The 23,915-nt window shown below is 33.4% G+C and overlaps 4 protein-coding genes and 1 long non-coding RNA gene across 6 annotated transcripts; 2 read left to right on the top strand and 3 right to left on the bottom strand.

Annotated features, from left to right (window-relative positions):
• Positions 1-2,770: 2,770 nt before the first annotated feature.
• LOC139847116 (uncharacterized) lies at positions 2,771-5,533 on the top strand. The gene is made up of 3 exons (XR_011759329.1): positions 2,771-2,984; positions 3,826-4,141; positions 5,271-5,533. It is a non-coding gene; the product is annotated as an uncharacterized lncRNA (long non-coding RNA).
• Positions 5,534-6,764: 1,231 nt separating this feature from the next.
• On the top strand, positions 6,765-7,598 carry LOC139850329 (probable calcium-binding protein CML18). The gene has a single exon (XM_071839911.1). It carries the CDS (start codon positions 6,954-6,956, stop codon positions 7,452-7,454), a length of 501 nt encoding a protein of 166 aa, XP_071696012.1. The 5' UTR covers positions 6,765-6,953; the 3' UTR covers positions 7,455-7,598.
• Positions 7,599-9,747: 2,149 nt separating this feature from the next.
• Positions 9,748-10,826, bottom strand: LOC139850418 (dolichol-phosphate mannose synthase subunit 2-like). The gene is made up of 3 exons (XM_071839992.1): positions 10,739-10,826; positions 10,209-10,313; positions 9,748-10,099 (listed from the first exon to the last, which is right to left on the bottom strand). The coding sequence occupies exons 2-3, from the start codon at positions 10,296-10,298 to the stop codon at positions 9,944-9,946; spliced, it is 246 nt and encodes an 81-aa protein (XP_071696093.1). The 5' UTR covers positions 10,299-10,313; positions 10,739-10,826; the 3' UTR covers positions 9,748-9,943.
• Positions 10,827-12,353: 1,527 nt separating this feature from the next.
• On the bottom strand, positions 12,354-14,477 carry LOC139847232 (binding partner of ACD11 1-like). Of its 2 annotated transcripts, XM_071836884.1 has the most exons (5): positions 14,320-14,477; positions 13,982-14,085; positions 13,790-13,865; positions 13,153-13,236; positions 12,354-13,076 (listed from the first exon to the last, which is right to left on the bottom strand). In XM_071836884.1, the coding sequence occupies exons 1-5, from the start codon at positions 14,323-14,325 to the stop codon at positions 12,498-12,500; spliced, it is 849 nt and encodes a 282-aa protein (XP_071692985.1). In that variant the 5' UTR covers positions 14,326-14,477; the 3' UTR covers positions 12,354-12,497. The 2 variants fall into 2 exon arrangements, with proteins under 2 accessions (XP_071692985.1, XP_071692986.1); XM_071836885.1 differs by lacking the exon at positions 14,320-14,477 and having other exon boundaries at positions 13,982-14,091.
• A 4,153-nt stretch (positions 14,478-18,630) lies between these two features.
• On the bottom strand, positions 18,631-22,086 carry LOC139847924 (UV-B-induced protein At3g17800, chloroplastic). The gene is made up of 3 exons (XM_071837654.1): positions 21,827-22,086; positions 20,238-20,506; positions 18,631-19,541 (listed from the first exon to the last, which is right to left on the bottom strand). The coding sequence occupies exons 1-3, from the start codon at positions 21,962-21,964 to the stop codon at positions 18,722-18,724; spliced, it is 1,227 nt and encodes a 408-aa protein (XP_071693755.1). The 5' UTR covers positions 21,965-22,086; the 3' UTR covers positions 18,631-18,721.
• Between the last annotated feature and the right edge of the window lie 1,829 nt (positions 22,087-23,915).

Raw genomic sequence — 23,915 nt, 5'->3', positions numbered from 1 at the left:
TAACAACTTTTAAATCAAAGTTTATCATAGTTTTTAATTAACTAACCCAAAACAGCCCGCGGTGTTACTACGACGGCGTAAATCCGGTTTTACGGTGTTTTTCGTGTTTCCAGGTTTTAAATCATTAAGTTAGCATATCATATAGATATAGAACATGTGTTTAGTTAATTTTAAAAGTCAAGTTAGAAGGATTAACTTTTGTTTGCGAACAAGTTTAGAATTAACTAAACTATGTTCTAGTGATTACGAGTTTAAACCTTCGAATAAGATAGTTTTATATATATGAATCGAATGATGTTATGAACATCATTACTACCTCAAGTTTAGTAGGTAAACCTACTGGAAGTGACAAGAAATGATCTAGCTTCAAAGGATCTTGGATGGCTTGAAAGTTCTTGAAGTAGGATCATGACACAAAAACAAGTTCAAGTAAGATTTTTGCTCGAATTAAGATAGTTTATAGTTATAGAAATTGAATCAAAGTTTGAATATGAATATTACCTTGAATAAGAAAGATAACCTACTGTATATAACAAAGGTTTCTTGATCTTAGATGATTACTTGGAATGGATTAGAAAGCTTGGAAGTAAATTAGTAAACTTGAAGGGATTTTTGAAGTATTCTTGAAGTGTTCTTCCTATGATGATTATAGCTTGATTCTTGAAGTGATTTTTGATGAAGATGATGATTAACTACTGGAAAAATACGTTCATAATAGTGTGGGTGTGTTGAGAGAGAATTAGAAAGAGATTTGGAAGTGAAATGGAGTGAATGATGAGTGTTAATTGGTGAGTGGTGAGTGGGGTTAAAAGGAGTTCTAGTTAGTTGACTAGCTCATGGTAGAAGTTAAAATTGATTATTCATACATGACATAATCAAGAGTGGAATCCCATGCTAGTTCCTATTGGTATATACCCATAGTAAGTACGTTTTGAAGCTGTGTATAATACGGGTAAGAATACGACTAGAATTCTTGATGAAAGAAAAGAATGGGAAAGTAACTGTAACCATTTTCGTTAAGTATGAGTGTTTTGATATATGTCTTTAAGTCTTCCAAAAGTATTTTAATACATCTAAATACACTACATGTATATACATTTTAACGGAGTCGTTAAGTCATCGTTAGTCGTTACATGTAAGTGTTGTTTTGAAACCTTTAAGTTAACGATCTCAATTAATGTTGTTAACCCATTGTTTATTATATCTAATGAGATGTTAAATTATTATATTATCATGATATTATGATATATTAATATATCTTAATATGATATATATACATTTAAATGTCGTTACAACGATAATCGTTACATATATGTCTCGTTTCGAAATCCTTAAGTTAGTAGTCTTGTTTATATGTATATAACTCATTGTTAATATACTTATGGAGATACTTACTTATCATAATCTCATGTTAACCATATGTATATCCATATATATATCGTCATGTCGTTTTTACAATTTTTAACGTTCGTGAATCGCCGGTCAACTTGGGTGGTCAATTGTCTATATGAAACATATTTCAATTAATCAAGTCTTAACAAGTTTGATTGCTTAACATGTTGGAAACATTTAATCATGTAAATATCAATCTCAATTAATATATATAAACATGGAAAAGTTCGGGTCACTACATGAAAGCTGATAAAATGAGTTTATTGGTTTATCAAAGTTCTATAAGCAAATAAGCACAAAAACTAAGAAATCTATAGGGTCGGATTTGTAATGCGCTTTCGGTTGTAATTTACTTGTTGCTATACGTGATGAGTTTGTTCCAACTTTTACTTTACAAAGAATGATTGAGGATTGAGATGTTGGTATATATGGAGATACTTGTAAAGTCTCGATTTTCGCTTGTTATTTGTTTATGTAGTTTTTCGTATTTGCTCCATATGGCCTATATTGGTGGATGGGTTCAATGAAACACGGACTTCATAAGGGACCAAGTTAATGTCGTTAATCTTCAAAATGTTACCAATTGGCAAATTAGTAATTTCGTGAGAAATTAGCCCTCAACGTAACCGGAAAATATAACATGTTCCATATGTATTAGGAGTTGTGATAGAGGGTGTATAAAGCTAATTAGTAACACCTTTTCTCAGAAGGCTCAACGTACGTAAATTTCCAGAGACAACTCTTTTTTTGAATCACTTTGAAGCACTTTTTACATTCTTTTATTTTTCCATTAGTCTTTTGTAAGGAATACTAAGAGTAATGATATACGTTAATATGAGTGGTAGATGTAGAAAGATGTATCACGTTTTACTGAACATAATTCTATCTCTAGATTACAAATGGATTTTAAGTGAATACTTTGCATTAGAGGTGGCAATTTTGTTCTGTGGTTCGCTGTGGCCAGTGGTTTAGGTTTCCCTAACAGGTCAAATGGGTCAAATCAGAAAATCTTAAAGGGAACAGGTCAACTTGCTAAATGAGTGGTTAGATGCTGATCATAATAACATAGTTTTCGTAATCCCATTCAATCCATTAATTTCAGTAAAAAATGAACAAAGGTTTGTAGGTCAACCTGACCCATTTATCCACGTTCTGAAAACAACCGCACCTCAACCCATCTAACCCACCCACATTGCCACATGTACTTTGTGTGATTGGTCAACAGCAAACCATGTTTTATATGTAACAAGGTGTTTGGTTTGTCACTGATAAAACATCTCAAATTGGTTTTCAGATATTGAATATTCTTAACTTTTTCAGTTTCTCGTACATTTCCTTTTCTGAAATATGTATTACTAACTCAATAACGCGCTAACTAGGAGTGTGAATATATCAGGTACACTGCATTTTCGGAGCTATTACCACTTCTAGCAGTGGGCACAACTCCATTGTTGAAGGTTGACAAGATTTCACAAAATATATTTACTAGCAGCCTAACGATTGATAATTCCATTACCTTTTCTACTCCTTTTGCTACTTTCACGTCCACTGCATCTGCAAGCTTTGAAGTGCGAAGTCCTTCAAGGATACAGGTACCCTTTTTTCTATGGTGATTAATAACTACTCGTTGCATATAAAAAGAAGTTCAATACTAAACAGCATAGGTGACCTTTATATTTTTTTTTTTTGAACTTGTTGACCTTGAACCTTTAAGATATTCCACGGATGACCCTGGATTTAACGAGTGTTAAATTTAGTCCGTTAAGTGAGGTCACGTGAACAACACCTGAGGGTATCTTGGTCAGCTTCTGTTTGTTGTGTTCCCTAATAAACGAACACGTGAGGGTTTTTTTGTTAACAAACTTTGTTAAGAAAAAGCATTCGCTAGTGCTAATTTTTTATTTTTCCCATTTCTTCTGTTTTTAATCAAGCTGATCTGGACAAGGATATATTTAATTATTACCAGAGTACAATTGTTATTCATATATGAAGACACAATTAAGTATGGAGTACCTAATAGGATGATAATATTCCAACCATATAAAGCTGTATACATACAACACATTATACCCAAATAAAGAAGAAAAAAAGTTTAAACAGTTTGAGATTTACGTTGCAAGTTGCTGGAATAGATAATGTAAACCCAATTTATATATGTATCACATTCGAATAGGCTGTGCTGGATTGTGTCTGATTTACCATAAACAATAAACGAACACGTGAAAGTTAAAGAAATTGACCAAAATACCCTCACGTGTTGTTCACGTGGCCTTATTTAATGGACTAAATATTTGCCTACCCAAGCAAATCTAAGAAGGTTTACTGCAGCCATTTATCCGATTCTAATGAATAAATATAACATTAAATTTCTTTAGACTTTGCTATTATCATGAAGTTTTATTTCTACGTTTGCTAATTTGGCGTGCGTATCAGGTGCAATTTAAGGAAGGGAGTTTTCAGCCTCCAAAGATCAAGTCAAATGTAAGCCTTCCAGAGAATGTTGACCTTTTTGGTCAAAATATAAATTTGTCAGTTGTACAGCAGTCTCTCAACCCGGTGCAAGAGGCTGTGGCTAATCTCGCCGGTGTGATCTCGGGTCAACCTCCTCTTAAGGTTCCGATTCCGGGTGAACGGTCAAGTTCTTGGCTTTTAATCACATACCTTGATAAGGATTTGAGGATATCAAGAGGTGATGGTGGTCTCTTTGTTCTCGCTAAGGAAGGCAGTCCGTTTTTGGATCAATGATCAGGTAATAATGTATATCAATTTTGTTACATGAAATTAGAGTTCTTATAAAGGGACTGTTCCAAAAGTCGGCCGACGTGTTGGATCAGGGACTAACCTAACCTGTCCCATTTTGCCCAAAAATGCCTAAAAGTCGTCAAAATTTTTTAATATTTTTAAAATTAGATTTTGTGCCCTATGTCTGTATTAAAAATACTTATGTTTTACGTTTGATATATTTATGTGTGACACACACACACACACACACACTTTATTGATTACTGCAAGTCAATGTTGGTCAACGCCCGACTTGTCTCCTACTCGACCTTCCAAGTTCCCGACCAACTCATCCCGATGCACGACTTTTACAACCTTGCATAAGGGTCAACTGTATAAAATATAAACTTAAAACTTCGGCTAAAATGAAGATGTGTTGGTGAGTCTAAAAGCTCTCATTGGTGATGCATGGGTCATTATGGAAATCTTTTATTGACCTTTATAGAGCTAACCGGTTGAATGTCACATACTGAGTAGTACTTTCAAAAATATATACAAGACCTAATAAATTTTTTTTTTTTTCATGTATAACATTTGTTATTAATTAGTTCCGTCAAGCTGTTCAAAAAACTTAATTAGTTCCGTCATGATAATCAGCATTTTAATTATTATTATTAGTATAGTATAAAGAGAAAAAAGAGTGGTGAAAAGCCTCAGTTGGTTCTGGGCCCGTATCCTCGAAAAAATCGGTGCGAGTTCGAATCCTGGGGGAGGTTTTCTCCAAGGTTGTGCTTCTGGTATCCTTCACATGGCCATGCAGTTAATCTAAAGCACACCGGGTACCCTTTGGGCGATGATTGCGATGAGTTTTCTTCTAACGTGTGGCAAATGAGAGTGCCAAAAAAACTGTTTTTTTTTAAAAAAAAAGAAAAAGAGTGGTTGTGGGTCATCCAATCCAACATGGCCCATTTCAACCGGTAAGAAAATATCCTTTTACATACTGTCCTTGGGGTAGTGTGTGTGTGGAGTCTAATAATTAAGCCCATATAACTTGTGCCGCGAAGTGTGCAATGTTACTGTTTTGGAAATAAACTAAGTTCATATTATTTGTTGTTAGTTTGTTGATAACATATGATAATGTTGTTTGCTGTGAACAGATTCATGTGTCATTGATGCAGGATAGCGGATTCAAGGAGATATCCAGGCTTATAAATGCATATTATACACACATTATTGGATAGAGGTTGAAAATAATAAAGCAGTTGGTGAGAGATTCAATTTCTCTCATAGAAAGGAAAGGTCTGCTAATATTTTTAAGGGCTTAATTATGTAAATTCTATTCTATGTTACTGATATTGCTATTCACAAACTCATTGTTTACTTTTTTATGTATCAAGTCCTGTTTTCATTTGCCTTTTAAGTCTCCTAGAAACAAATTAATTCCAAGATTAAGTTGACAAAGATACAAATAATTTTAGTTACTGAATTAAATTAAGAGCTACACATAATCAGGTTATTAAGTGGAAAGTAAACAAACTAAACATGTTACTATTAAAGAGGCTATTTTTTTAAATGTAACAGTCGGCATCGAATGCTCTCATTTGCTACAAGTGCACGCACTTTCGTGGAGACACTCGAATCGCATTGAAGGAATCTGATTCTTAAATCATCCCGAAGGGCAGACATGATGGGTTTGAATCCTGAATGGATCCGGGAGAAAACCCCCTGAGGTCAATCTGAAGCTTCATATTTCAGGCAGATTGATTAATAGGATGGGCCAAGCGAGACTTGAACCCATGACCTAACCCTCACCCAAACACACAAAGTGTTGAAGATATCCTTTAAGCGAAACGTCGTTGGTGTTAAAGAGGCCATTACTGGACGTACTCAGATATAAGTTAAAGAAAGTGATAATTTTGGACTACTTTCATTCAACCTTATCTAATAACAAGTTCAACAGATTTATACGAAATTTATGTTAGATCACTAATACGATTTTCTTCTCTCATTTAATACTAGAGGTGAGTTGATAAATACAACATTAAAATTGATTTTTACACCGCAATGTACAACAAATAAAGCTCACAGTACAAATCTATAATACAGTAACATAACTTTTGGTGCATAAATCAAATTATTTGTTGTATATGTCACCCGCTTTGATATTCGTTAATTTTTTTTTTTTTTTTTTTTTTTTTTTTTTTTACAAAAATAATGATTTCTATTAAAATTAAGAAATTTTGATTAATAAATGAATTATCCACAAAACCAGTACATTCAAAACCATCTAAATGGCTCGCTAAAAGCAAACTTGCTAAAACAATCAACATAAAGACCTAACTAACTCTAACCGAGCTACAACTGAATCACAAAACCTTAACCCAAAAGGTAAACTAAACGATCGTGACCCTAAAGGGACACGAACAATAAATGCACAAACTAAACAAACACCAACACGTAAACAAACAAAGAAGCCGGATTAACCTGCTTTGCAGGCCCCTTTGTAATTCATTTCATCCGAACGTGACGTTATCTAGTCAATCTTATCAATACGACCACCTTTACCAAATTCGATATGTGTCAATCTTATCAATACGTACTCAGAGTATTATTTATTACTATATTAAACATCAAACTCGATTATGTGTCATAAAAACCCGTCAACGGTCCTCTCCTCAATTTGATCGATCCAATAACTGTGGAGAGTGTTACCCACCTCTTCCAAAATCCACATTTCAGACTAACAATTTCATTTTCATCTATCTATATTTCTCACTAATTTAAATAAATCAATTTCATCTTATTCATCTCTGTCTCTTAACATATTGATCGAACCCACTATGAGCCGAGACAAACAACCAACAACCGTCAAACTCGACGACGAACACCTCTCCGAACTCCGAGAAATCGTCCGATCATTCGACCGAAACAACGACGGCAGCCTAACACAGCTCGAACTCGGGTCCTTATTACGATCATTAGGTCTTATCCCAAGCCCTGATCAACTTGATGCATTAATGCAAAAGGCTGATACAAATAATAATGGTCTGATTGAATTTTCAGAGTTTGTTGCACTCGTTGCACCTGAACTTTTACCTGCGAAATCACCGTATACAGATGATCAAATGGAACAGTTGTTTAAGATGTTTGATAGAGATGGGAATGGGTATATAACTGCTGCTGAGCTGGCACATTCTATGGCTAAACTTGGTCATGCATTGACTGCTGAAGAGCTGACTGGTATGATCAAGGAAGCTGATACTGATGGTGACGGTCGGATTAATTTTCAGGAGTTTTGTTGCGCGATTACTTCGGCTGCTTTTGATAATTCTTTTTCTTAAATTCAATCCTTTTTTGTTTTTGTTTTGTTTTTAGGTATATGTTTTGATCTTATTGCAACTGTTTCGAAGTTGTGAGTTAACTGTTTGTAAAACGATATAAACTTTATCTGTAACTTGAATGGCATATGTTAACAATCTTATTAAATCTTCTATGAATGAAAGATGCTAATCTTGTAAAAAGATGTAAACTTTATGTATTTTTATGCAAAATAGTATTATTAGTTAGTACAACTAACTAAACTACTTGAAATGGAAGGTGTATAATTTGGTTAAGTAACATAAGTATGTCTTTCATGGTGTTGATTGAACCAGATGTATTTTGTATCTTGCAATGGTTTGATGTATTTTATATCAAATTTATCTGATTTTCACTTGAAGATTTATCTTGTTTGTTCTGAATCTTGAAAAATACACTAGTTAAGTTAGTTAAACAAGCTATGATTCCTTTTGTCTCATATGCTCTTTGTGTGCGATAAATATTGTTATTTGAATGGTACTTTTACTTGATAAGATCATCTTTTTGTGTAACAAAATTGTAAGACCACAAAGAGTTTTCTAGGTTCACATATGTTCCTGTTAGGTGGTCTTGTCGATATAGAGGCCAGCTTGAATGTGCCCAAAACTAGCTTGCACAACTGAAGGCTCGTCGAACGTTTATACATGAAAAAAGGCCGTTTGTTTCATTAGGTAACCATTTGGGGATAAATTTGCCAAGAGGTAATGATATATATGGTGAAATTGATGATGGAATTCAGATAATTTGTGTTACTTAGGCTCACATTTTGTGCCTAATAAGCACATTCATGAAACCAAATGATTTGATACAGAATTTCCCCATTCCTGATTTTTCTTTAAAGTCTTGTCTGTTTTGATTTAGAAAACTCATATATTTGTTTACTATGATGTTCACTTTTCTAGTAATGATTCACAAGTGTAATTAAAACATGCAATTATGATCCAACCAGTAGTAGTCAAAGTATCAAGAAAAGAGTTAATAGACTATTTACTTCTTATAAATGAGATGTTGATAAGTGCTGTTATGGTTTAGGTTAGGTGAGGCTCGGTAGATAGTTCGTTGGTAGCCGCTTTATAGTTTCGAGCCTCGCCGAGGTTCCTCTTTTGTAGTTCTCGTTGAATTCGTTTTCTTTTCGAATACGTTTTCTGTTTTAAAAGTTCTCGTTATTTTCGCTAAAAAAAGTGCCTGTTATTGATAATTTGAGAATTGCAAGTGATCTAAGGCTGTATTAATGAATAAAGGTTGTCAATCCATATCAAGTATACATAATATGGACATATGACAATATCAGTAGTGCCAACACCACAAGCCTAAATTCATTAACATACAAATCTATCCAAAGTGGTTCTTGATCCGAAACCATTAAATGGGTCAAGAAACCAATAAATGGGTCAACAATAGACCCCTACAGTTAAACAAATGGGTCGAGAAACCATAAGGGAAACTCTTGTGCTAAATAATGTTGTTTTGAAGAGATAATTAACACATTGATTATAAACAGTGTTGTGATTTCGATTCAGTCTGAAACTCAGTTGCTTTTGGTGGTTTAAATTTGCTTTCACAATTCAGGTCATATTTGATTTCGTATATTCCTTTTTACCCATCCGTGTCTTAGTTAAACCACAAAAGTATATTATTGTCCACGTTTGAAGCAATTTTTTTTCCATACGCCATATCTTTGCATCTGCATTTCACATAAATGCTAAAAACTGGTAGGTATATAGTAATCAGAAGGACTAAAAGCCATAAACAATCATAAAACTGACACCCTGCAAAATAAAACAAGTAAACAAAACTACAAAAAAGCAAGTGTCGACCCCTTTTCTTGATTAAATCAAATTTATGTTTATATCTACGCTCAAAAGAAAGTATTTATATAGTATTGCATAAGTATAACGGACTGGCAAAGCTGTATATTGGAACATCTAATACAAGACTATCAGATCAAAACTTGTTACTTAATAACATGACTATTTTTTTTTTTTTTTTTTTCACCAGGAGGCTAAGAGAACAATTTGTAAGGGGACTAGTCTACAAGACATACATATACGATACTCAAACCAACAACTTCCAACTTAACCTGTTACGTTTCGACCAAATAACTCAAGTTCACATATGTATCATAATAGGTCAGTTGCAACTTGTTTTGCTCAATAATACATTGTCCAAGTTTATAAAGGCAGTTCTCTTAGTGTAGCCTTTGTAGAATGATTTGGAGATGATGCTTATAATGTAATGCAGATGATATGCAAGTAGAATTGTATAACAATGGCCAAACATGCTGCTAACTCTTTCAGAATTCAAAAGTAATGAAATTACACCATAAACGTAGATGCCAAAGATAATTGTTAAAGCGCATAACACTAGTTGATACAATTAGGTTTCTAAACACAAGACGCCTAAAAATTTGAAAATTGAAACGAATGAGAAAGATATCCTAAGATACCTAAAAAAATGCAGTGCATATCTTGATTTAAGCTTTCTTCTTCTTCTTGGATTTAAGCATCACATATCCAATAAAGACCGATAAGAAGCTAATGAGAGAGACGCCTGCGTAAACAGGAAGCAGGATTGCATATTCTTGGGGTAAAAAATAATTGTGTACAAAATGTTCCTTGTCAACAAAGGGCTGAAAAAAAGAATCATAAAACTTAATGAACAAGTAGCTTAACTTCGAAGATAAAAATGAAGTGAAAAAAAATTGAAAAATGGGATATCAATGAATAAACACAACTAACCAATATAATAACCCAAAAGGTGTAATATGTGAAAACGATCACACTGATACTTGCTAAAACGAATCCAATCGCTCTGTCTGCCAATTCCATTGCTTTTAGTTAACTCTGTAAATGTTTCGAAACGAAAACATTAATGATTCCTAGAAGAAGAAGAATGTAAAATGGTGTGCAGGTCAAACGCACAGTCATCCACCAGATTAGTACAAGTTCTAAGCGGAAATCATCAAATTTACGCTGATATATGTTTCTATTTATTTGTATCTGCGATCAGTGATCGGAACCTAAATTGTAAACTCAAAGATAAATCCCCAAATATACATCATCAATTCAAATTCGAGAAACAGAAATATGTCGACGGTAGAAATTCAATTATAAAACCCTAATTTGGAAGTCATTAGATAGGATAGTAAGCTATCGCATATGCCAAATTCGATCCTACATATATAAAAAGATCGAGACAATATGACACTGGAAATTAACGAGATCGCAAAAAAAAAAAAAAAAAAAAAAAAAAAAAAAAAAAAACTTACTCGATTGCTGATAAATTGGATTGGGGTTTTTGTTGCAGGCTCAGATCACAGCCTTCTCTTGTATTTTTGAAAAGTTAGTCAATAAATTTGACCCGACCCGTATTCACAGCGACGTTGGAAAGAAAATACACAATTCAAAACAATATTCCAACACTAATTTTACTATCTCCATTTAAATTTACTATACTGCCCTTAAATTATGTGTACACAAATTTCTTATTTGATTTTTTTGAAAGACATGTTTGGAAACGAGCATGAAATGATTGTGCATTTATCAAATTGAGTGTTGAAAGTATCATCTCCTAAGTTACACATATCTTTATGACGTTCAACACATAAAAAACATGCAAGCAAAAATTTACAAATAATCAAAACAAATTATTTCATAATATAAAATATTATAATAAAATGACTAACAACATGACAATGAGGTGGGATCTTTCAAAGCGGCCCTCACGACTCGACTTAACCAACAACACGTGCCTTTGGGAACTCGTGCTTTCCGTTTTAGCACACAAGGAGTTTTGTAATATTTAAGATAAATAGATATGAAGAATTTCTAGCATTTGGTTTGGTTGTCACTTAATTGAATGGTTCAAAATTGAATGTTGAATTATTAATTGTTCGGTGCGCATGTTTGTGATATTTGAATGACTAATGATATTGAATCGTTTAACAATATGTATTGAACCATTCATAGTCGAGATAATCCTTTTAACTATTCAACACATCCATTTTCTTTAATATCTTCTTTAAATTATACGGAGTGGTATTTTATTTATTCATGTATAAAGTTAATACACATTAATTTTACATTATTCATAAAGTTCATTTAAAATAATTATCACACAAACGATTGTCATTCCAAAATCAAGTTCAATCAAAACTTTTGATTTATTCAACGCTTAGTCATTCAGTTTGATCAAACGCTCCCAACTTTGTTTACTGTTAGCTTCGGAAAAAAAAATTGAACCGTCTTAAAGCTACACAACTTATGTCCGTGAAAGCCCAAAAAGTCTAATGATCAAACATATTCGTGCTGTCAGGGCAAAGATATGTTTAAGTGTCAAAGAGGGGTTCTAAAGATCAACAACGTTAACTCTCCGGTCCGATTACCGTGATGAACCTTAGTCGAGATGATCTCGATAGATAGGGTGGTTATGGTTGATGGCCCTAGTCCGATCTTCGACGAGGGAAAAACTCTACACGAAGTGTAATTAAAACCCTAGATGATAGTGATGGGAGGCTAAGGCCGTATCTCATAATCCGTAGAAGGATATCCCGTTCGTAGGGTTTACCCCTCTTTAAATAAGAGAGTATTAGAGTTTAGGAGGAAAGAGTATAGACGCCCACAGGCCAGGTCCAAGTGTGAGCCCGATGAATTTGGCACGTAACCTTTAGGTAATTCCCAAACAAAACGTTTGATCTTTATCGAACAGGTTTTGATATTTGGCCTTGTATCTAAATGAAATCCGATATATGTATACATTCCTACAAGTACTACTTCAACTCAACCAACTAGATTGAAATACTTAAAAAAAGATACGGAGTATCAAGTATACATTCCAGCAACATCACTTGATATAAATTAATAAGATATAGAATCAATAGTTGCACATACCCCAAATTCATCACAATGTAGACCGAAAAAACAAGTCGCAATACAAAAGTGCTATAATCACCACTTCTTGAATGGTTTACAAAATCCAACTTTTCAATAAAATGTATATATAGAATATATAGACTTGTGAATTGTGATCTAAAGAACTAAACCTGTCACTGGAGCAGGTTTCGAAGGATGACGCTGATCATTCGATTCATGATCAGTAGGAGACTCAGACAAATGAACTTCAGCAAAATCGGCAACCATTTTTCGTCTTTTCTCATCTTCCGCCTTTTCTACTTTCTCTTTCGTTTGTTGCCCAACTTCACCAGCTGCTTTCGCCACTTTATTAAACGCGCCCGTTACCCACGACGCACTCGTAAACACATACCTATTCTTCATGATAGCGTACCCCGCACTAGCAACAGTATTCTCAGCAGCTGTGAACGCAGATTTGGCTTTCTCGGAAACCTGAAGTTTCTGGTCAACTTCTTTGACTTTGTCACTCACGATTGATGTACCAACGTTGACTTTTTCCGTGAACCCAATCTTCTTGTCTATTGAAGCAACTTTAGCTGATGCTGTGGAAGTCAAACCATGCTTTTCGTCAAAGGTTTTTGCTTTGCTAACGGCATCTTTACCCAAAACGAAACCTTTAGCGAACATGCTGGTTACGACGTCCTCGGCTTTACGCAGAGCGGAGTCGTTTCCAGCAGGAACATTGCTTCCATAAGGCTACAAAATAATACATGAACTTCTAAGGGAAAGATTATTAGAGAGTAAAGAAAGATATTTATTAGAAATATCTTACGAGAGAGGCAGCTATTGCAGCTGGTGGAAGGTGGTAATCTGGGTCTAGGGTTACTGTGACAGTCGTATCAACTATCGTTGCACCCTGATATAACACAAAATTGTGAGAAATCCATCTAGAAATTTTATTTTTCAATAAAAAACTTATCAATTTCTAGAAAGTATAAAAACTGAAAACTATAAAACGTGTTCTTCAAAAGTGCAGTAACAAATTAAAAAGGTTGAATTTTCCCCTTTCATTGATTATTTTCTATAGAATTCATATTTGAGCACCTGTTTTTATTTTACTAAAGACGTCCTTAATATTTGGTGTATAACAGAAAATTTTAGATACATTCTGGATTTATCTTATGAATCAAAATATACCTTCAAGGACCAACAAATTTAAAGCCATAAAGTATCATTTATGAATCAAAATAGCAAATTATACCTTCAATAGAAAAGAACAACTTTTATTCAGTTAGGCTAAAAGTACCATCACTTTCCTTTGTCGATTTATTTTGAACTAATAAAATTCATTCACCCTGTACCTTTACATAATTCACCTAAATCACATGGCTTCACACTTTCATGTAATACATGTGACAACATCACCATCCATACTTAACTTTAGATCCATAAAGATAAATAAAAATTACCGAAAGAAGAACAGCAGTCTCAGCTCCTTGACAATCTGTGAACGTAACAAAAGCAATTTGGCTACGCTCATTATAACTGCAATCATAGCATTACATACAGTGTTATATTACTAAACCTAATAAACAACAAAATGTAAAAAAAAAAAAAAACAATCTATCATCAATTATAAATATTTACTGCGAAGTACAAACCTTTGTGTTTCAACGTACACAATATCTCCAGAAAACGAAAAAAACTCCCTTACATCTCGCTCAGATGCTCCTAGCGATACATTACTAACTTTAACAGTTTTAGCCTGCATAATTTTACCGGTTATAATTAACTAATCTTTTAATTAATTTTTCAAGAGCCGTGCACAGCACGGGCTAAAAACCTAATAGTACTATATATTTTCAACAAGTATATACTTACAAAGCTATAAAAAATATATAAATTAGATCATAAAATCAGATCTACAATATCTTATTAAATAAGTAATAATCAAAGCTTAATTATCATCGATAAAGACAAGGAATAAATAAAAACTTACCGACATTGTAAACTTTATTATATATGTAGATCAAAGATAGGACAAAATAATTGAATGTTTTAATCTGGATGTAGAGATTGATCGTCTGAGGACGGCGGAGGGTGGCCGGAAAAGTTGACGGTGAATGGGGGGAGGGTTTTGAAAATTTGGAAATGGGAAGGGGTTTGCGTTGACGAGTAAATCGCGTTTAAAATTTTGGTATATATATTTACAAAAGGTACAAGTAATGCAGCGAAAGGTACGAGTGATGAAGCATCTGTACGCTTTGATGTATTTATACGTAGAGCGCGTCGTGGAGGCAAGTTCTGTCGAGGTTCTTGTAAGACGTCGTGGGATTTGGTATCGTACGGTGGATCTTAACTGCCATTTGGACAAAAATCAGAATTTTAATTTTAATTAGTTTATAGTTTATTACTCTCGTGAAAGCACAAATTTTATAAAAGATCTAATCTAATTCAATATTGTTATAAAGTAGAAAAAAATTCGACTACGCGTTGCTGCGATTGCATTCAACGCGCGGTCGAATTTGGATATATGTTGTTTGGTACATAATATATCTAATAGGTTGAGTTATTTGTTGTACGTGTATGTATATGTATGAAATATAGCTCGAAATATTTAGTGTTTTTTAACGATGACCGTTTCGCGCGTAGTTAGTTCTGTTCGTTAGATTTTTTCGAGTTGAACGGTGATTTCAGAAAAAATTTAACTTGCACCGAGCGAGAAGATAGGGCCCGTTAAAAATTCGGATGGAATTAGATTCTTTTATTTTAATAAAATTATATATTTACGCTTTCTACCCCTGAAAAAGAGTTGAGGGACCGTTGTGTAAATTGAGCCGAATTTGAGGAGCCATTTGTAGTGTAAACGCAAACTCAAAACGACGAGCCGAAGTAACTAAAACGACGAAAGTCGCCACGCATTTTAGTATATATAAATATAAATATAAATATAATATAATATAATATAATATAATATAATATAATATAAATATAAATATAAATATAAATATAAATATAAATATAAATATAAATATAATATAATATAATATAATATAATATAATATAATATAATATATAATATATATAATATAATATATAATAGACAAAGTTACCTTATTAGTCCTTAATGTTGGATTAAAGTTTCATAGATGGACTTGAAATATTGTTTTGATGAATGACACTAATGTTTATGAATGCAATGGCGGAGTTAGGGCCTAGGGGGATATTTAGGGTGTTGAGCATCCCCCAACCATCCAATAGAAGCTAGTTTAGTACATGCTGATATCCGAATATTTGATTTCTAAGGCCCCAATCTAATCTATCTAATATCTAATACATAATGGTAAGTTGGTAACAATTAATGTTACTTAATGTTTAATCTAATTGTCACACCATTTGTTGGTATATACTCGTATATTTTAATATTTTATTACTAATAATTTTATTTTCTATTTTTCACTTTAATTAGTTTTTTGCTTGTTGCTATTAACAGTGAGACTTGAATATTACCTTCTTCTTTTTTCTTTTCTTTTTTTTTTCCTTTTTGTTAAAAAACAAATAAACTTTTATAACTAAAAGAGTTTATCGAAAAGATGAAACCCCTAATATTTAATGTGCGTTACTATGAGACCTACAAAGAATAAAACAACATATGTTTTAGTCATAATACGGCAAAGAAAACCCGTGACTTTTAGTATATACGGTAAATATAGACTCCTTAATTATAAGTTAGGTAACAAAGTTACCCCTATCGTTAAATTATGGCTCCGCCTTTGCATGAATGTAACACACATTATTTTTTTTCATCGTTAGTGTGCATCGTGAGATGCACATGAGGACTTTATAGAATTTTACGTATGTAACAAACTTATTTTCTCATCGTTAGCTTGCATCACGTGAGTGTGCATCATTATTTTCTCATCGTTATTTTGCATCACGTGAGTGTGCATCGTTATTTCTCCATCGTTAATGACAAGGCCTCGTGTACATCTCGTGTGATGCACTAACAATGAAGAAATAACGGTTGTAACATTTAGGGACCAACAATGCAAAATTTTTAAACAATAGGGTCATTCACATTTAAAAATACTTTTGATTCACCCATAAAACTTTGGACAAATATTAGTGACCATTGGCATAGTTTCTGTTATAAAGTATTTTGGAAGTAAGTTGTGTTAACAATTCAATCAAGAACAACTTTATCAATGACTCCTTCTGTAGCTTAACCTCAATAGGTCAATTTGGTAATTAGCTTCTGGTATTCTCAAACAAAGTTAGAATTTGAAGAAAATGTCGAAGCTTGTTTAAACATTGTGCATTTGTGCTTTGAAAATTGAAGGATTGCTCATAAAAGGCCACACATTATCTTAAAGGTTTTTTTTAGACAAAATTACTCCCGTCGTCCTTGAACTTGTATCCAAATCACTGACGTCGTCCTTAAACTTTTTTTTTTTTTTTTTTTTTGCTTGGGTCGTCACTGTACTTTCAAAAAATAACGCTCGTCGTCCTTCTGTTTAGTTGCCGTCTCTTTTTATGTTAACCTGAAACATGTGCAAGACATGTGAGGGTATTTCAGTCCTTTCCCCTTTTTTACTCCTTTTAAATATCTCCCTTCTCCACCAAAATTAAATAAAATTAATAACAATTAATTTATAAAAATAAATACTGTAAATACATTTAAATTCAATTTGACCTTTGTTCTTGTTTCTTTGTGACGCATCGAATACGTACAAACAATCGACTAATATTTTCAGACACTCATTAATTTTTACATAGATACGAATAATATAAAAACACAGATGCATCAAAGATCTACGGAGTAATTTTTGTCATCAAAATCTACGGAGTAAAAATAAAAATAAAACCCAGATGCATCAAGATCTATAGAGTAAAATAAAGATAAAGAATCACGTACTTGAAGTTAGGCATCAAGATCTATGGAGTAATTTTCTCAGGCTATGAACAAAGCCCACCATATCAGATACAGTACCATATTTGATTTTATTTCTAAAACCCCTAAACTTACAAACCCAATTTGTCAAGCTACGACACCTAAATATTACAAAACTTCATATGGTAGTGAATTCATGGTTCGTATTCCAGGGTCGACTAAACCGAAAATCTAAGGCCCCAATCTTCAATTCAACTCACAGCAGTTCGAATAAACGTATCGACGACCACCAACGGTCCGATTAGTAGTTGTAACCGCCGGATCCATGGTGGTTAGCAGCGTTTTTTTTAATTCGATGGCATATAAGTAGTAGTCTTCGTGGTAGATCTCGATGATTGCAATGACTTTTTGATTGTAGTAGTCTTTGTGGTGCTGAGCCATTTGTACGCGATGACTTTTTGATATTAAGGTTATGATTTGAGATGAATTTAGTTAGATATTAGAGTATATGAATTCTGTTAGATATTAGGGTATATGAATTTAGGATGAATGAAGGAGAAGGTGAGATGAAGAAGTGGAAAGGAAAAATAAGATTAAAGTGACAAAACTACTCTCACATGTCTTGCACATGTTTCAAGTTAACAGAAAAAAGAGACGGCAACTAAACAGAAGGACGGCGAGCGTTATTTTCTGAAAGTACAGAGACGACCCAAGCAAAAAAAAAGTTTAAGGACGATGTCAGTGATTTGGATACAAGTTCAAGGACGACGGGAATAATTTTGTCGTTTTTTTACCTTAACTTGGAGTTAAAAATTGCACTTTTGAAAGAAAAAAGAAATTTAACTGTGATATGATAGTATTAAATTTGAAAGGTGTGTCAAATTAATTTATTCAATTAAAGTAGTTAAAGTTTTAGGTGATATGATAAAATTTGAGTGTTAAATAAATAAATTAACTAATAATATAAAAATGGAAGTGTCAAATTCTAACTCACGTTCTTTATAACTAAAGCTTTCAAAGCGTTATTTCAATAGTAATCGTTATTTTACCTCTAAAAAAAAAAAAAAAAAAAAAAAAAAAAAAAAAAAAAAAAAGCCTTGAAGGCTTCAAATTTCAAGCCCATAAGAGGCGTTAAAAATGTCAAAATTTTGCCACATGGATTTAACGAGCAAATCCAACGCCCGTAAGTCATGGTCTAAAAACCACACGCTAGTAACGCTACCATGTGCAGTACCTCCGAAAGCCACAAAAAAATAAAATTGGACTGCAAGTCATGGTCTAAAAACCACACGCTAGTAACGCTACCATGTGCAGTACCTCCGAAAGCCACAAAAAAATAAAATCGGACTGCAAGTTTTCGCAATCAATGAGACAAAGTTAACTTTAGTCCTACAACATACTCGTAAGTGACTTGCAACAGGAGTGATAATGGCTGTTGAATTAACTGATAACTAAAACATCATACAAGGAAGGTATCTACATAATCTAACAACACTTGAATACAAACCTTTTAACTTTTTAAAAATTGGTATCTAGATTCCATATAATTTTCTGCATCCCACAAAAACGATCCAAAAGCAACCGCTTCAAGGACCAGCATTGTCAATCCAGAAAAAGTCAAATTAACCACTTCATCGTTTGACGCACCCAAAGAACCGTCATCCGAAATCTTAATATCAGGCCTTCCAAACAAAGCTTGAGTTTGCTTTTCAATCAAAGAAATTGCTTCTTTGGATCTTATTGTTGCATATCGTTGAAGTGTCTCTGCATCCAAGTACATCACATACGATCTTAATTGATATGCTTTATCATCCTTACCGGAATGATCCATTAAACTATCATCATCATCATAATCGGGTTGGATCCGTATCAATGAATCCGGATCCCAAAATGGGCTTTGTGGGACCGATGGTTCAGCATAACTTGACTGCTGCTCCTTGAATCCTTCAGGAAGTGTGTTCATTGATCGCTCCAGCTGAAACCTCTCATCGACCCGTTTCAAGAAGTATCCATACATGATCGATGCAGCATACAATTTTCCAAGTTTGATTTTGCTGATCTGAACAATGGACTCTAAGGGGCCCACGAGACGGTCCCCTATGACAAGGGCTACATGATTCTGTATCATCTCGAGTGCTTCGGCTGAGTGTACTGCTTCTAGTTTCATTTCTTGGTTAGGCCAGAAATCGACCCGTCCGGTTGGGTCGGACGTTGATGATAATTTTGGGATCATTGAAATTTCTTTGTCGATGAACTTCTGAACGATCCAGCAATACATTATTTCTTCCAATACCTTCTGTCTATCCTTTTGTTTCACTTCAGCTATTCTCCTGAAATTAATGGTTGCCAAGTATTAGATAAAATTACGCGAATAGTCCATGTGGTTTAACCAAATTTTCACGCGTAGTCCCTGATTTTTTTTTACATTGGCAGTCCTTTAAATTGTAATTTTTTCATAGACCATCCCTCCGTCAGTTGACCGTTAGATTTCTCCGTGAAATTCAGTCATGTGCAAGGCATGTGAGGGTATTTTTGTCCTCTTTTTAAGTATCTCAGATACAATTTTGTTTTAAACATCATAAAAGTAAAATTATGGTTTATAATTTTGTGTTGAAGAAGAAGGTGAAAAAGATGAAATACTCGAAAAAAGCATAAAAAACGAAAATACCCTCACATGTTTGGCACGTGACTGGACTTAACGAAAAATATTGATGGTCAACTGACGGAGGGACGATCCACGCAAAAATTTACAATCAAAGGACTACCATCAAGGACTGTGTGAAAATTTGGGTAAGCCACAGGGACTATCCACGTAATATTGTCTAAATTTATTTTAAAGTTATGAGATACACATATAGCAGTAATCGAAACTTTTGAAGTTGAATAATTCTAATAGAACTTTGGATAAAATTCGATATACACTTTCAAAAACTTAACACTTTCACATGCATATGAGAAGTACATAGAAACGGGTTCAATCATGATGATGGTTTAGCTAGTTGAAAGATTGTAACAGTAGTACTTACTTGTAAAGGCTATCTGTAGATGAATGAGCAGGTTCTTCTTTTAGAGAATCTCTCTCGTTTTGAAGGTTCTCGAGCTGCTGATCTAGGGCTGCAGGGAGTAGATGAGGATGGGTTTGCAATATCTGTTCCAAAAGCTGACCGACAGGGGACTCAAGCTGAAGCGGTGCTACTGGAACTAGATCATGACTTGAACCATCCGATGCTTTTGCCACACAGCTCCTTGCCCTGGATGAGTCAGCTCCACATCTCGTCAAGGAGAATGGAGATCCCTATAAAGATATAAGAAACATAAAGACAATTAAGTGCAAATAGAATAAAAAGGTTAAAACAATATAAGATGTTAACAACACATCATTTCACACCAGATATGCAGAAAAGAGTGGGGCATTGTCTGCTGATTGGACAACCGAATGGTAACATTAGCCACAACATTCACAATACAAGGAAAGACTCAGTTCAAGCATATATGATGTTGTGAACATGAAAGTGTATAGCGTCGCTTTGAAAGTAGCTAACGTATTAGGGGTGTCCATATAATGTCAAGTATACCCCTAGTCTCCTCAAAGCTAAAAACGAAGAAGATAATAACCAGATTCAAATTACAGAGCAGAGATCCACTCAACCATAGAAGAAAAAGCCAGGGAAGAAAGGCGAGAAATAATTAAAATGTGCAGATGGAGGTCTGGAGAACGCGTTATGTGATGTGGTACGTCCTCAACCCACTTCCATAATTAAACAAAAACACTTCAATTCAACAATTTCAATCTGTAAGTTTATTAATAGCTACAAAAACTCTTCATATCAAATGTTTGAAACAGCCAAATAGTCATGAATCGGTTTCTATCATCATGTCATTGAAAAATCAACATTACTCCAGGCCCAATTGATAAACAACATTACCATAGATTAGTACATTTTTAACATAACATGATAGATTGATAACTGTTACCCTTTGCCATAACTAGATCTTCCGATTCAGGCACATAAAACACTCTCCCAAGACTAACTATTGCAAGTAAATGAGCTAAAACTGTTTTCTAATTCAACAGATAACAAACTCCGTTCTTTGTAAAAGAAGCCGTTAAAATTTGGACAAGTAACCGCCAACTGTATTTTAGCTACTACTGTATATGCTAATAAACCTAATCCGAAATTTAGCCAAAGAGATATGTGACAGTATAAAACTTGCATTCGTCTTTTAAACGAACTTCAATTCTTCAAAAACTTTAAACCTAATCCTGACTACAAATTTGAAATAGATGTCGAATGCTCAACTATTTGTGCATTAGGGTTTGAATTTTCGTAATGCTATACTTGAGACATCTAATTTACATCAATCAATTCTAATCTCCATAACAAAAACCTAATTCTGACAACAAATATGAACTACTGAAGTATATAGCATTACAACTCCATTATACAATTTCTATAACTTCAATTAAGTTAATCTATTCTTATGCTCCCAAACACTAATGTCCAAAAACTATATTCTATTGAACATAACTAGTTAACATGATGCATAATCTATAGTTACAGACCATACGAAATATATGAAAGTATAAGTAAATGAAATGGAGGACATAACTTACTTTAAGGAAGCCGATAGCAGAAAAGGATTTGAAGTCAGAAAAGGCATGCGACCTACTACTACTAGCACATGAAGCAGGAGACGGAGATGGATAGAATACGGCGGTGACGTCGGTGAATACTCCGCCGGAGATTTGCATAGTCGGTGGTTCCGGTGAATGAATATATGATATTGTTTAGTAGTTAAAATCAAATTAAATTATTAAATTCTAATTTTAAAATTAAATGTAAATGTATAAATGAATGAATATTCTAGAGAAGAAGAGTTCCACACGTCCAGATCTTGGTTCTACACCACGCTTTATAAATATAGCGAAGACAAAAAATCACGGGGTTCACAAAATTAGGCGTAATTACTTCAAAATTAGCATGGACTTTAAGCCCAAATTTCATCACAGGCCCAAAATTTACACATTTATTAAGCCCAAATAACTGTAGCAATTTATTAAAATTTAGAATATGAACTAGTGTTCGAGCCCTCGCTTCGCGCCGGGAATGTATTTTATTGCGTTTAGTTTGTAAAATTATTTCGTGGCGAACGATGATGTTGTTGAAGCGCAACTCGAGTCGAACTAAAAGGTATAACCCGTGAAAAATTTAAATGTTATTTTAAATTAACAATATATGTGCATCTCCGCGTTTCGCTATGAAATTGTCGATTTTTAAAAATATAACGCAAAATAAACGTGTATGAAAAGTATCCCAAATATTTAGTGTTTTTTAAAAAGCGTCCGTTTTGCGTATAGCTAGTGACATAGTGTTCCTAAAATTATTTCGAGTTTAACGATGGTGTCGGAAAAATTTGACTCGATGCGAGCGAGAAGATATGGCCCGTTGAATATTTGAGTGGAGTTTATTTAAGATTTTTTATGAAAATGATAATTTGACACTTTACCCTGTATGGGGGGTCGATCTGATTTTTTGGAAAAAGTGTTGGGAGCTTTGTTGTGCAAATGAAAAAAAAATATATTGAAAAGGGAAAAATGCCGTTACTATTCTTTTTCACTATCTTTTTTAGAATATAGATATAGATATAATATAATATAATATAATATAATATAATATAATATAATAATTGATTTTCCCAACTAATTAATATATTATCTAATAGACAAAAATGATAATAGTAACTAGGAGCAACTTCGTCATTTCACCTTTTTTTTAAATTTTAATTAAATTTCACTACACCAACAAAGACCTTCACACTTTTTTCAAATATTCAAATCGACCCCTCAAACAGGGGAGTAAAGTGTCAAATAACCATTTTCATAAAAAATCTTAAATAAATTTCACCCAAATATTCAACGGGTCATATCCTCTCGCTCGCATCGAGTTAAATTTTTCCGACACCATCGTTAAACTCTAAATAATTTTAGGAACACAATGTCACTAACTATACGCAAAACGGACGCTTTTTAAAAAACGCTAAATATTTGGGGTACTTTTCATACACGTTGATTTTGCGTTAAATTTTTAAAAGTCGATAATTCCATAGCTAAACGTGGAGATGGACATATATTATTAATTTAAAATAACATTTAAATCTTTCACGGGTTATACCTTTTAGTTCGACTCGAGTTACGCTTCAACGACATCATTCTTTAGCCACGAAATAATTTAACAAACTAAACACAATAAAATACATTGAAAACCGAACCCCCGACGCGAAGCGAGGGTTCAACGACTAGTTGTAGCAATTTATTAAAATTTAGAATATGAAAATTTGATTTTGCTAACGACACTCGTTAACACGCTTTAATGTGTTCTACTATTTGATAACTGTTATGTTGAAAGTGACAATTAACTGATGTATACAATAAATTAAAGCGTGTTAACGACAACCGATTGTCGTTAGCAAAATCTATAAGTTTATTAGTTTTTTTTTTTTTTTATTATTTGGAAACTACATTTATTAAAAAAGGAAACATGTATGAGTATGACTGACATAGAATCACAATTGCATCCTAATTTACTTGTCAATCAACTCTATTATAATTAATTAAATTACTTAATATCCAAGTTTCATTAAATCATATAATTCATCACGTTCGTCTTACTAAACCATTTATCCAAATTAGTTGCTCAAAACAG

The sequence above is a fragment of the Rutidosis leptorrhynchoides genome, chromosome 5 (assembly GCF_046630445.1).
Source record: "Rutidosis leptorrhynchoides isolate AG116_Rl617_1_P2 chromosome 5, CSIRO_AGI_Rlap_v1, whole genome shotgun sequence".
NCBI classification, from domain to species: Eukaryota; Viridiplantae; Streptophyta; class Magnoliopsida; order Asterales; family Asteraceae; genus Rutidosis; species Rutidosis leptorrhynchoides.
The sequence above is the reverse complement of the archived record's forward strand: the minus strand, read 5'-3'. Positions and strand labels throughout refer to the sequence as shown.

Bases quoted from the DNA above. Each gene is read 5' to 3' on its own strand.
- LOC139847232 (XM_071836884.1), bottom strand. The intron at 13,866-13,981 runs GTTTGTACTTCG...CTATGATTGCAG, and splicing joins GTGTACGTTGAAACACAAAG to TTATAATGAGCGTAGCCAAA. The intron at 13,237-13,789 runs GTAATTTTTATT...GTGTTATATCAG, and splicing joins AGACTGCTGTTCTTCTTTCG to GGTGCAACGATAGTTGATAC.
- LOC139847924 (XM_071837654.1), bottom strand. From the start codon at position 21,964: ATGCAAATCTCCGGCGGAGTATTCACCGACGTCACCGCCGTATTCTAT. The intron at 20,507-21,826 runs GTAAGTTATGTC...ATATCTTTATAG, and splicing joins CTGCTATCGGCTTCCTTAAA to GGATCTCCATTCTCCTTGAC. The intron at 19,542-20,237 runs GTAAGTACTACT...CATTAATTTCAG, and splicing joins TCTACAGATAGCCTTTACAA to GAGAATAGCTGAAGTGAAAC.
- LOC139850329 (XM_071839911.1), top strand. From the start codon at position 6,954: ATGAGCCGAGACAAACAACCAACAACCGTCAAACTCGACGACGAACAC.
- LOC139850418 (XM_071839992.1), bottom strand. From the start codon at position 10,298: ATGGAATTGGCAGACAGAGCGATTGGATTCGTTTTAGCAAGTATCAGT. The intron at 10,100-10,208 runs GTTAGTTGTGTT...TCTTTTTTTCAG, and splicing joins CCTTTTGGGTTATTATATTG to CCCTTTGTTGACAAGGAACA.